At 42.4% G+C, this 14,557-nt stretch overlaps 1 protein-coding gene across 15 annotated transcripts in view; it reads right to left on the bottom strand.

Moving 5' to 3' along the window:
- Positions 1–7,383: 7,383 nt before the first annotated feature.
- The window catches only part of LOC132398701 (uncharacterized), a 173,400-nt gene continuing 166,226 nt past the window's right edge, over positions 7,384–14,557 (bottom strand). For 13 of the 15 annotated variants that reach the window (XM_059978493.1, XM_059978494.1, XM_059978500.1 and 10 more), the window contains one exon: positions 7,384–14,306. In XM_059978493.1, coding sequence (XP_059834476.1) covers positions 14,076–14,306 — 231 coding nt within the window. In that variant the 3' untranslated portion in view covers positions 7,384–14,075. The remainder of the gene's footprint in view (positions 14,307–14,557) is intronic. The other 2 variants (XM_059978502.1, XM_059978504.1) reach the window with 1 other exon arrangement.

The following is a 14,557-nucleotide window of genomic DNA, read 5'->3' as shown; positions in this document are numbered from 1 at the left end:
GACACAAGATTCGACAGATGCTGGAATCTACAACAATGTACACAAACTGCTCCAATCCTTTATTCATTGAAGTATTCATTATGCTCCAATGCATAACGATCCACCTGTGCACATTGACCCCATCCTCGCCCCTCTATTTCCTAGGGTGAAGTAGAGGGGTTTCGGTCTTATTTTTCCCAGGAATTGTACCAGTACCTCTATCTTCCTAGAAGGTTATGAAGATTCAGCTTGTTACTAAACACTCTTCAATGTTCTGCAGATGAATCTTGTTTGGGTGTACTGTTGAAAATATCCTGACTGGCTGCTTCATGGTCTGGGACAGCAATTCCAACGACAGGACCATAAGACGCTGCAGAGAGTAGTGGATACTACCCAATGCATCCCTCTCTACTAACAGTAGTATCTACATCAGGCACTACCTCATGAAGGCAACATCCACCATTAAAGGTCCCCACCATCCGGGCCATGCCATCTTCTCACAGTACCATCAGTCAGGAGAAGCAGAAGCCTGACGTCCCACACTACCAGGTTCAGGAACAATTGCTTCCCATCAACCATTCAGTTTGTCATGATCCATGCAGGCCTCTGCGGCTTGCCGTAGAACGTTGATCTATGTTTCTTGAGCCCTTGTTTTTGATAACTGTTATATTAACTAGTGCCATTAAGCCTTGTGTTTTTGGTTTAATCTTGCCAAGTTAATTGTGACTGACATGTGTTTCCTGCATTCTATGATTGTTTAAAGAGGACTCACATTTAGTGCCTTAACGGGGTTATTGTGTTGCATAGACTGATTTGTCTCGTGGTGTCGCTCAGTCCTCCGAGGCTCTGTAGGTATTCCCATGCCTAACCTCCTCTTCATGGGGAATCTGCGGCTCTCTGCTCCTGGGGTTGAGCCGTTGTCGGTGCTTCCCATGACTGAAGCTGCTTGCTTCAGCACCCGGGTTGAGTCGGTGCCTCATCTGCCATGACAGGGAGAACCTGACGCTCTTCCAGTCCTACGAGTGCATGCCACAACACAGTTCTTGAAACAACCAGCAAAACCATAGTCACTACAGTTTTAGCAACACTATCAATGTGCATTAAAATTGACTTTGATTTTATTTATTTTAATTGTGTTATCTCTTTTAAAAATTTCTCATAATTTCTGGGTTTTTTTGTGAATGCTGCTTATCTGATGCTTGGAATCCGAGATTCTTTTGCAAGTAATTTTTTCATTGGACCTGAGCATACATGGACTTGCACCGATGACAAGCTAGACTTTGACTCTGACTCTAATGTGCTTCAGGATGTCCTGGGTTTGTGGAAGAAACTACAGAAGTTGGTAACTTTCCAAGTTGTGTACTTGACTTTTTATTTTATTTTATTTAGAGATACAGTATAGAACAGATCTTTTGGCCCGACAACATGCACCGCCCAGCATTGTACCTAATTAACCCTAACCTGATCACGGGACAATTTACAATGACCAAATAACCTACTAACCAGTATGTCTTTGGACAGTGGGAAGAAACCAGAGCACCCTCTCATGGAAAGGACATACAGACTCCTTACGAACAGATTTTTCAAAAGCACCATTTTAAAACTTTCCTTATGTCTTTGATCTTTTGTGCTCTGTCAGCTCCCAACTTCGTTTCACATGGTTGGTATACTTTGTTTAAACTTTGAAATAAATGATCGTGAAGAATCAAAGTCTTTCATTCATTCTCGAACTTCTAAAAGTACGTGGGGATTGAAAATTACTGAGATCCGACAGAATTCAAATTCCAAACTCCAACACCCTCAGGTGTAATAGCATTGCATTAACAGCTACACTATCGAGGTGCCCTACAAAGGCATGGTGTGGCCGGCAGTGGGCACACACTATGCAGAAAGAATCTGTGAAAGAAAAATACCTTTTCTTCACCCAGTACATCTAATCCTCAGTATTCCAACATGTGTTACAGGCAAGCTAATACTCCCCAAGTGTGGACTCTGCTGCAATCTACTTATCCAGTCCTAGGATGCAGGGGGTGCTTCCTACATCCCCTAGGTCTGGGAGAAGTTTGAACATAGTTTGTGGGATGTGACCCAAGGCTAAACTTGAGCTTTCACTTTGGACCCTTTTTGGAGTCATGTTGCCTACTTAGTTGTAGAGTCATATAGCCATTCAATATGGAGCCAGGTCCTTTTAGTGCAACTAGTCCTTGCTGAACAAGATGTCTATCGAGGCAAGTCTCATTTGCCTACATTTGGCCCAAGTAGTCCACGCCAACCTAGATGCCAGCTTCAGTTATCCCCTTTTGCCAGTATTTGGCCCGCACCCCTGTAAACCTTTCCTATCTATGTACCTGTCCACATGTCTTTTAAAAGTTGTTGCTGTGACTGCCTCAATCACTCCCACTGGAAGTTCGCTCCACATAGACACACACGTTCAAAAAGTTGCCCCTCAAGTTCCTTCACTTTCACCTTAAACCTATGCCCTCTAGCTCTTGATTTTCCACACCTGGGAAAAAGACTGAGTGCACTTGCCCTGCCCATCCACCCCACGAAACTGCACACCACTTTATGATCATCCCTCAGTCTTCTATGCTCCAGAGGAGAAAGAACAACTTCCTGGTGAGAGCCATTTTCTTTTCCCATTCTTTGTTCCACAACTGGGTGCCACAGTAGCACAGCAGTTCATGTGACCTTAGAGTTTTGGAGTTCATAGTTCAAACCCGATGTCCTCTGTAAGGAGTCTCTATATGTTTCACCCATAGAATCCTGTGTTTTGCCCAAATGTTCTGGTTTCCACCCACAGTGCAAAGATGTACTGTGTAGATGGGTAGATTAATTGGTTGTTTTAAACAAGGTTCCCTCTAACTTGTAACGACTAGTGTGTGCAAAAATTTTATGCTGTGCAATTTTTGTCGCATGACAACATGTGTGCACTGAATTTAATACAGAGATGTATTCATTTGAACAGCTAGCAAAACATTGTCAATAAGAACTTAGATCTCCTCGGAGTTTGATCATTTTTGTTCTCGTTCATTTGCACTCTCACAAAACATACGTAGCAGGCCTGTCGTGGGTAATGATGGATTTTCTTGCCATATGTGATTTGATTGCTAATTTAAAAAGTCAAGTGTCCATGTATCACTCCACTTCTTCTTACTTGCAAATTATCCAGCAACTTTTGCATCACAACAATACAAGCCAGTACCACCAGTTTCTGGACTGTGCTGCACATAGCTGCACATTCCTGACCTCATGAACTTTTGGTGTAGCAGTTGGTACTGTTTCATTAAGCCACTCCACTTTAAATGAGCTAGCAGTTCTTTTGCACCGTATGCCCTTTGTTTCATTGGAAATTGACACAGCGAAACAATAACTTCTTCAGTAAAAATGGTATAAATAAGCCATTTCTAAAATCTGCAGACAAATCATTGCAAACTCCACATTTTCAACATTGTCTGCGTCAGAAACCGAGGAAGGAAATGTGATTATGTACAATCGTGAAATATACTCAACATGCCAACGAGGTGGAGAGTGACAAACACTTGTGTGCAGTTTAAATTCCTTTGTGTGCTAGTAGCAAAAGACGTGCGCGTGTACTTGCACACACCTTAGAGGGAAGATTGACTGTAAGTTATCCTGTGACTGGGTGAGGGTTAAATTGAGGTTGTCGGGTTAGCTGGGCAGTGTGGCTTGAAGGCCTATTCCGCGCTGTATAAAATAAAATTTATACAAGTCATCAAGAATGTAAAAAGCTGTATTTGGGATGGTGAAAGAGAAGGACTACTTCAGGCTTTCTTTTGCCAGTTTACCTAAGGTTCCTTCCAATGCAATGTCTTTGGGTGTAACTGCAGTATGCCTTCTCCCTGGCAGCTGACAATATCCCAGCAGAATGTAGGCGAGCAGTTTATATCAATGCTCTGCTACGACAGAGCTAACAGTGCAGACAAAATGAACACAGCTGCTTTGAGAACATTTCCAACTGCGTTGGAAGCATACTAACTGTGTGTGGTCCTGGCCCAGAATATTATTGTTCCTTCCACCGCCAATACACACAGTCTCTCTTTTTGAGATTGTTTGATGTCATTTCCAGTATACAAGTGTAAGGGAGAATGAAATAATTGTTACCCCCGATCCAATGCAGCACAAGAAATAACACAATAAGATAAAAAGCACAATAAATATAAATACATAAGATAGCTGTATACATAGATTGATCTTATGTCCATAAAGTGATGCTAGGCATAAGAATGTCTGGACATAAGAAGACTGACAGGAACTGATAAAGTATTGGTGGCTGGGGGCATTGGGGGGGTGGGTTAGTGGGTGAAGGTGTTATTGATTGAAGAAAGGAACTGTTTTTGAGTCTGGTGGTCCTCACATAGATGCTACACAGCCTCCTCCCTGAATGGAGTGGGACAACAGCCCATGAGCAGGGTGGCTGGGTTCCTTCATGATGTTACTGGCCTTTTCCGGCACCTTTCTGAATATGTGACCTTGATGGCGGGCCGGCTGGTGCTGATGATGGGTTGAGCAGCTTTGACCAGCCATTGAGGAGCCTTCCTGTCCGCCACAGCGCAATTTCCATTCCAGTGATGCAGCTTGTTAGGATACTCCCTACTGGTATAGATGTGCATAGCCCAGTTCTCTTCAGAGAGAACCCAATGAAGAGAAATGAACTTTACAAATCTTCCCTTGTTCCCCGAAATGAATCAGGATCAGATTTATTATCAAAACCAACTTTATTATTGCTGACATACTGTGCATTATATGGGGTGTCCTTGGAGGGGTGGCGCCTTTGGGAAGGGGCTTGTCATGTCCATTCTGGGGCTGCTTGTTCACCTTTGGCCACCAACTTGTTTTGATTTATAAATTGTCCCTGAATGATGAAATAAGTTTTAAGCCTAAACAGTCCCTTATTTATGTAGAGTTTTTCATAAATTCTGTTGTATTTCTTTATTTTCCTCTGAATGCCAACAAGAAGATGAATCAAGGTAATAATGAAGACATATATGTACTTTGATAATAAATTTACTTTGACTTTGACTTGATCTTTACCACTTCACTTATGAAAAACTATGATTCTTAATTATCACTGTTAAATCCCCTCTTGACCTTCTCCCCTCACAGACTAAGCCTTCCTCTGTCTTTCCAAATGACTGCTACCATTCTGCCACAACCCCCTACCCCCTCACCCTGGCCAACAAAAGCAAGGATGTTTACATCCTTGTTGAAGCATTTCAAACTGAATACAATACTTGGGTAGGGTTGACTTATGCTTTATAAATGCATAGTGGAATTTCCTGGCTTTTGTATTCTGTGTCCTTGCATCACCAACTATCGGAATTAAAGAGTCATGGAGTCATAGAGCACTGCAGCACAGAAACAGGTCCTTCAGCCCATCTAGTACATGCTGACCCATCTACTCTGCGTGGTCCCATTGACCTGCACCTGCACCACAGCCCTCCATATCCTGGCCATCCATGTATTTATTTATCCAAATTTTTCTTAAATATTGAAATCAAACCCACATCCACCACTTCTGCTGGCAGCTTGTTCCACATTCTCACCACCCTCTCAGTGAAGAAGTTCCCCCTCAAGTTTCCCTTAAATATTTCTCCTTTCACCCTCAGTCTATGACCTGTAGTTCTAGTCTCACGCGACTGCAGTGGTAAAAGCCTTGCCTGTATTTACACTATCCATACCCCTCATAATTTTGAATACCACTGTCAAATCTCCCCTCATTCTCCTGAACTCCAGGGAATAAACTCCTAACCTATTCAACCCTTTTTCTTTAACTCAGACCCTTAAGTCCTGACAACATTCTTGTAAAATTAATAAATTCATGTGCTTTGCAAAAGCTTGGAAACTCTGCTACCACCTTTGAAGATTTTAGAACATAAAACTTTATTTTGCTTAATTTTTCTACCCCATTCATTTTACATTCCTTCTCAGATTTGTCTCCAGTAAATTTTTACCTGCAGCTTGATGGCCCATGTTACCAGATTACCTTCTTGAAACCTTTCATTTTAATCACCATTCCAAGTTGGTTTTTTTTTACCAAGTCCAGTTCCTAAAGAGAAGCTCATAGAGTTCTACAGCATGGCTGGAGGTCCTTTGGCACTTTTGCTTCTTGTTTGAAAGGATATCTGATCCTCCTGATCTTGAGGAGGACTCACTGACCTGGTTAGCAATTAATATGTAGCAGAACAAACAAGAATTCCACCATGGATGGCACTGAGCCCAGTTGTGAAAGGACGAGGGTTGGGCATGTGGCTAGCAACTTCATCCTGTAAGTACCTAGATCTACCGAAGTTCCGAAGAATCATCCCTGGGAGAAGAAGAAGAAGAAAAAAGAAGCAACAATAGGGTACAAACTAAGGCTCCAGAGGAACAATACTGAACACCTGATAAACTGTTCACTGCTAACCCAGAAGAGATACATATTTGTCCATTACAGTTTGTAGATGAGTTCAACAAACTGAACTACTGGTGACGTACTACTGGAGTACCTGGTAAGGCTCTGAAAACCTGTGCCAACCAGCTAGCGGGAGTATTTAAGGACATATTTGCAACCTCTCACTGCTATGGGCAGAAGTTCTCACTTGCTTTAAAAAGGGAACAATTATATCAGTGCCAAAGAAGAAGAATGTGGGCTGTCTTAACGACTATCACCCAGTAGCACACACATCAACAGTGATGAAATGCTTTGAGAGGTTGGTTATGACTAGACTGAACTCCTGCTTCAGCAAGGACCTGGACCCATTGCAATTTGCCTATCATCACAACAGGTCAACAGCAGATGCAATCTCCATGGTTCTCCACACAGCTTAAGACCTCTGAGACAACACAAACACCTACGTCAGGAGGCTATTTATCGACTATAGCTTCGCATTTAATACAATAATTCCCACAATTCTAAATGTTGCAGAACCTCCCTCTGCAATTAGTCCTCAACTTCCTAACCAGAAGACCACAGTCTGTGCAGATTGGTGAGAACATAGCCTCTTCGCCGACAATCAACACTGGTGCACCTCAGGGGTGTGTGCTTAGCCCACTGCTCCACTCTCTCTATACCCATGACAGTGTGGCTAGGCATAGCTCAAACACCATCTACAAATTTGCTGACGATACAATAATTGTTGGTAGAATCTCAGGTGGTGACAAGAGGGTGTACAGGAGTGTGATATGCCAATTAGTGGGGTGGTGCCGCAGTAACAACCTGGCACTCAACGTCAGTAAGACGAAAGAGCTGTTTGTGGACTTCCGGAAGGGTAAGATGAAGGAACAGATACCAATCCTCATAGAGGGATCAGAAATGGAGAGAGTGAGCAGCTTCAAGATTCAGATCTTGGGTGTCAAGATCTCTGAGGATCTAACCTGATTCCAACATATTGATGTAGTCATAAAGAAGGCAAGACAGCAGCTATACTTTATTAGGAGTTTGAAGCAATTTAGCACGTCAACAAATACACTCAAAAACTTCAATAGTTGTACCATGGAGAGCATTCTGACAGGTTGTGTCACTGTCTGGTATGGAGGTGCTATTGCACAGGACCGAAAGAAGCTGCAGAAGGTTGAAAATTTAGTCGGCTCCATCTTGGGCATTACAAAGTACCTATAAAGTACCCAGGACATCTTTAGGAAGCGCTGTCTCAGAAAGGCAGCGTCCATTATTAAAGACCTCCAGCACTCAGGGCATGCCCTTTTCTCACTGTTACCATCAGGTAGGAGGTACAAAAGCCTGCAGGCACACACTCAGCGATTCAGGAACAGCTTCCCCTCTGCCATCTGATTCTTAAATGGACTTTGAAGCTTTGGACACTACCTCACTTTTTTAATATACAGTATTCCTGTTTTTGCACATGTTTGATAATCTATTCAATATTTGTAATAGATTTACATGTTTATTTGTTATGTTTTATCTTATTTTTTTTCTTTCTCTGCTAGATTATGTATTGCATTGAACTGCTGCTGCTAAGTTATCAAATTTCATGTCACATGCCGGTGATAATAAACCTGATTCTGATACCTAACATACTAACTGCAGTATTAACATAAGAGATTCTGTAGATGCTGGAAATTTGGAACAATACACACAAAACACTGGGGGATCTCAACAGGTCAGGCAGCCTCTATGGCAATGTTGATGTTTTAGGTGAAGACATTTTGTCAGGACTAGAAATGAAGGGGGTAGAAAGAATGTGAGGGAGGGGAAAGGGTGCAAGCTGGCAAGTGATAGGTGAGATCAGGTGAGGGAGAAGGTGGGTGGGCGGAGGGGAGATGAAGTGAGAAGCTGGAAAGGGTAATGGGCTGAAGAAGCAGGAATCTGAAAGGAAAAGAGAGTGGGCTATGGAAGCAAGGGAAGGAGGAGGGGAACCAGAGGTGAGAAGAAGGGGTGAGAATGGGAATGGTAAAAGCGAGAAGGGGGAGGGGTTGATATTACCGTATGTTAGAGAAATGGATGTTCCTGCACTTGTAGTATCTGCAGTATAGATTCTTCACGTTCTGTGCCAATGCGAAGATTCAGAACCATGGACAGTACAGCCTGCTGAGCAACATCAAGTATTTCAACAATACTATTCTGAAGAGTGTATGTGAGTATTTTGATCATAGTAATTCATGCTATATGATAAACTGAGAGATTATTTAATTTAAAACTAATTTTAATCATCAAGGTGGAGAAATTTGCCAAGGATATGGTACACAGAGATAGTTGGTGGGCGATCAAATGAGGTAATAAAAGGTGGAAATTATTTATTTTTATTTTATTATTTAGAGATACAGCTCAGTAACAGGCCCTCTGGGTCCCCTCCTCCTTTTCTTTCTCTTATGGTCCAATCTCTTCTATCAGATTCCTTCCTCTCCAGTCCTTTATCTCTTCTACCCACTTGGCTCTGACTATTACCTTTGAGCTATCCTCCTTCCCCTACCCCCCCCCCCCCCACCACCGCCTTACTACTCTGGTAGTCTTCCCCCTTTCTTCACAGCCCCGAAGAAGGGTCTTGGCTCGAAATATTGACTGCTTATTCATTTCCATAAATGCTGCCTGACCTGTTGAGTTCCTCCAGCATTTTGTGTGTGCAGCTTCTTTTTTCACTGTTTACAACTCTACATAGTAAATTTTCTGATAGAAAATGATCAGCTTCTGGGAAGTCTTCATTTCATTATTTTTGAAAGCATCTTTGTTTACAGGCATTTTTTTACATGTGTTTAAGACTTTTGCATAGTACTGTGTCTGGTGTATTACTTTGATATTAAATTTACTTTGACCTTGATCCTCTGTGGGAAAGCATACCCCTTTACATTTTGCCCTTTCCCATTCCTTCCTATAGTATCCTGATCAATCCAGTCAAGCCTAGCAGATGTATCCACCTTAGTGTGCGCCTATGTCTTACCCTTCAAGATCCAAGCATATTCCAGAAAATTAGTGTGCTCCTCCCCTAACTCGCCATCCTCCCCTTCCTTCACCTTGGTGAATATCAATGAGATGTATTTATTTAAGACCACATTCACACCCCCTGGCTCCATATATTGATTCCCCATTGGTCACTAGACAATCTACTCATCTCTAGCCAATCCCTTGCTTCTAATATACACTCAGTGGCCACCTTATTAGGTAAAGCTGCCCACCTGCTCATTAATGCAAATATCTAATCAATCAATCATGTGGCAGCAACTCAATGAATAAAAATATGCAGACATGGCTAAAAAGTTCAGTTGCTGCATAGAATCATAGAAAACCTACAGCACAATACAGGCTCTTCGGCCCACAAAACTGTGCCAAATGTGTCCTTACTTTAGAAATTACCTAGGGTTACCCATAGCCCTCTATTTTTCTATCCATGTATCTACCCAGGAGTCCCTTAAAACACCCTATTTTATCCGCTTCCACCACCATTGCTGACAGCCCATTCCACACACTCACCGCTCTGTGTTAAAAACTTATCTCTGACATTCCCTCCGTACCTACTTCCAAGCACCTTAAATCTGTGCCCTCTCATGCTAGCCATTTCAGCCCTGGGAGAAAGCCTCTGACTATCAGCACAATCAATGCTTCTCATCATCTTATACACCTCTATCAAGTTACCTCTCATCTCTGTCACTTCAAGGAGAAAAGGCAAGTTCATTCCACCTATTTTCATAAGGCATGCTCCCCAAACCAGGCAACATCTTTGTAAATCTCCTCTGCGCCATTTCTATGGTTTCCACATCCTTCCTGTAGTGAGGCGACCAGAAATGAGCACAGTACTCCATGATGGGGTCTGACCAGGGTCCCATTTAACTGCAACATTACCTCTCGGCTCTTAAACTCAATCCCATGATTGATGAAGGCCGATGCACCATATGCTTTCCTAACCACAGAGTCAACCTGCGTAGCAGCTTTGAGCATCCTATGGACTCGGGCCCCAAGATCCCTCTGATCCTCCACACTGCCAAGAGTCTTGCCATTAATTCTGCCATCACATTTAACCTACCAAAATGAACCACCTCACACTTATCTGGATTGAACTCCATCTGCCACTTCTCAGCCCAATTTTGTATCCTACCAATGTCCCACTGTAACCTCTGACAGCCCGTCACACTATCCAGAACACCCCCAACCTTTGTGTCATCAGAAAATTTACTATCCATCCCTCCACTTCCTCATCCAGGTAATTTATAAAATTCACAAGGAGTAGGGGTCCCAGAACAGATCCCTGAGACATGGAGGTCACCAACCTCCATGCAGAATATGACCCATCTACAACCACTCTTTGCCTTCTGTGAAGAAGCCAGTTCTGGATCCACAAAACAAGGTCCACTTGGATCTCATGCCTCCTTATTTTCTCAATAAGCCTTGCATGGGGTACCTTGTCAAATGCCTTGCTGAAATCCATATACATTACATCTACAGCTCTACCTTCATGTATGTGTTTAGTCACATCCTCAAAAAAATTAACCAGGCTCATAAGGCACCACCTGCCCTTGACAAAGCCATGCTGACTACTCCTAATCATATTATGCCTCTCCAAATGTTCATAAATCGTGCCTCTCAGGATCTTCTCCATCAATTTACCAACCACTGAAGTAAGACTCACTGGTCTATAATTTCCTGCGCTATCTTTACTCCATTTCTTGAATAAAGAAACAACATCTGCAACCCTTCAATCCTCCGGAACCTCTCCTGTCCCCATTGATGATGCAAAGATCATCACCAGAGGCTCAGCAATCTCCTCCCTCACCTCCCACAATAGCCCGGGGTACATCTCGTCCAGTCCTGGTGACTTATTCAACTTGATGCTTTCCAAAAGCTTCAGCACACCCTCTTCCTTAATATCTATGTACTCAAGCTTTTCAGTCTGCTGGAAGTCATCCCCTCAATCACCAAGATCCTTTTCCATAGTGAATACTTACAAAGTACTTATTAAGTACCTCTGCTATTTCTTCCGGTTCCATACACACTTTTCCACTGTCACACTTGATTGGTCCTATTCTCTCACTGTTGTTCAGTCTCAACATCAGCATGGGAATGAAATATGACCTAAGTGACTTTGACCATGGAATGATTGTTGGTGTCTGATGGGGTGGTCTGTGTAGCTGATCTCCATATGACCATAAGACATAGGGGCAGAATGAGGCCAGTTGACATATCCAGTGTGCTTCACCATTCCATCATGGCTGACTGGTTATCTCTTTCAATCCCATTCTCCAGCCTTCTCCATATAACCTCTCATGCCCTGACCAACCAGGAACCTATCTATTTCTGCTTTAAATATATGCAAGGACTTGGCCTCCACAGCCATCGGTGGCAATGAATTTCATAGATTCACTGTCCTCTGGTCAAGTAAATTCCTTCTCATCTCCCATAAACAGACCCTTCAGCCCATCACACCAATGCTAAGCAATCTACCTTTGCCAGACCCTGTCTTATACCATTGAAATTGGCTCTTCCCATTTTGGTCACTGTTTCAGAAGGTTTGTTGTGCAGACAGTTCTATCTCTTTTCCATCTTCATTTCGGAAATTGAGATTGTACTTCCCATTCCCTAGTAGATCTCTACACACAGTCTGGAAAATACCCTGAGTTATAATTTACAAATTCCACCCCATCTAAGCGTGTTACATGAAGGAAATTCCAATCGGCATTGGGAAAGTGAAAATACCACCTCTACTACTATCCTATTTGAACACCCCTCTGCAACTTGCCCACATACCTTTTTTTCCAATTCCTGCTGATCATTGGGAAGGCTGTGGTATAATCTCGTTGCAATGAAAAGATTTTAAAATTTGTTCCTTGTTCTCTTCTGTTTCAGTAGCAAGAAGTATTTGCAAACAATGGAGGCATTGTATATGTATTAAAGGTTATAAAAGGAAGCAACTTATTAGAATTATATAAAGAATAAAAGACACAAAATGAAGGAAGAATACTTAGAAAGCAGAGAAGGAAACAAAATAATATTGATTAATCTGTACAATGATGGAGAGAATCACAGATGTCCAACCATTCACTCAGTCTTCTTTCTCTACCCTAGCAATTCAGACTGAGGGAAGATTATGATCTTCACCAAGAAATTTTATACACTTCAAAAATGATTTGCCCCCATACTATCCCATGGGACAGTAGAAGGTGGTATCTGCACCTGCAAAATCACCTTCCTCTTCCCAGACAAACATGTTTTTCACCATGAAGTATTCTCAAGTCTGCAGGCTGCTACTCACTCTATGTTTCAAAACATGACTGTGGACTGGTCCCGTTGTACTTTCACAAAACTTCCCCACATCCCAAACTAACATCATTTTGTTGTACAAACTTCCGTTTTGTGTTGCATATTTTAGCATATACCAAGGGTGAATCAAACTTAACTCTATCAGATTAATAAACTTAGCAGCCATAAAATTGATCTCTGTTAGTTGTACCCTTACAGCCTCATTGGCTGATTCCACCCCCACCAAGATCATCATCATCATGTACCATGTTGTATGATGTAGGTGATCAGGGTCTTTGGTAAATTTTTCTACAGAGCAGTGTCTGAGCATTTCTTCTGAGCACTGTCTTTACAAAATGGGTGACCTTAGCTATTATCCTAACCTGAAGACCTAACCTGGTCACAACATATTGTTGAAGCTACAAAGAAGGCAAGACAGTGACTATATTTCATTAGGTGTTTGGGGAGATTTGGCTTGTCAACTAAAATACTTGAAATCTTCTCCATATGTACCATGGAGAGCATTCTGACTGGCTGCATCACAGACTGGTATGGGGGTGGGGGGGGGGGGAGCTACTGGACAAGATTGAAGTAAATTGGAGAAAATTGTAAAATTAATCAGCTCCATCGTGAGTACAATGTTCCATAGTACCCAAGACATCTTCAAGCAGTGGTGCTTTAAGAAGGTGGTGTCCATCCTTAGGGATCTCCACCATCCAGTACATGCCCTTTTCTCATTGTTACTGTTGGGAAGGAGGTACAGAAGCTTGAAGACACACACTCAGTGATTCATCAAAAGCTTTTCCTCCTCTGCCATCTGATTTCTAAATGGATGTTGAACCCATGAACGCTTCCTCACTACTTTTTTTTAACTTATTCTTGCACTACTTATTTTAACCTAACTATTTAATAAACATATAGATAATGTATCTCAGTTTTTTCCTCAGTATTTATTTTCATGCATTTCATTTTACTGCTGCTATAAAGTCAATGAATTTTACAACATATGCTGGTGATACTAAAAACTGATTCTGATCAATACTCCTCCAAGATTGTCTGCCTGGCATCAATGGTTGGATAACCAGAACTTGTGATATGCACCAGCTGCTCATACAACTGTGGTTGGCACAACAAAGGGTCTGTAATGTGGTATAGATTTTCCATGTTTCATCCACCACCTTCTCCCACAGCTTCAGGAGACTGATCAATGGTGGGGGGAGGTGCTAAGCAGATCCTACTTCTTGCTCAAGGGTGACCTACAGGTTAGCAGAAGGAAGGAGAGCCTTACATCTACTTTGATAGAGACGTATCCCTACCCTGCCACTCAGCCCACCAAGATATCCCCTCTAAATACCACTGTAGTTCGTTCCCTGATCAGTGTCTTCCTTTGTACCCCAAACCTCAGACTCGAGATTCAGAGTGTTGGAGTGTTGTCCAGTGGATTTGAGACAACCGAGTTATGGATCAGGATAAAAAGTGGGAGGTAGGTGAGGAAATCCAGGAGATCCAGCTCCCTGCTGTGTTGCAGCTCCTGTCGGACTTTCTCTTCGTGGACGCTGCTGATTCTGCCAGCCTTCAGTTCCACCAGGAGCTGCTCGACGCTGATGGTGTTTGACCCTGCTTCCAAACTGCACAGGAATAGTTGCTGCAAAATGAGAAGTTATTGCTGGATTACTCATCTTTGAAGATAATCAAAATCTATCACCATCTGTTTTTTTTCAATGAGGCACAGATATTTAACCACACCAGTACCAATGAGACATCATCTAGAAACTCAAGGCCATTCGGCTTCTATGTCTTAGAGTCATAGAAAAGTACACCACAGAAGCAGGCCCTTTGGCCTAATTAGTCCATGCTGAACCGTTTAAACTGCCTACTCCCATTGACCTGCACCTG

This window comes from Hypanus sabinus, chromosome 8, assembly GCF_030144855.1.
Source record: "Hypanus sabinus isolate sHypSab1 chromosome 8, sHypSab1.hap1, whole genome shotgun sequence".
In the NCBI taxonomy this organism is placed as follows: Eukaryota; Metazoa; Chordata; class Chondrichthyes; order Myliobatiformes; family Dasyatidae; genus Hypanus; species Hypanus sabinus.
This window is presented reverse-complemented; position numbering and strand designations above follow the sequence as displayed.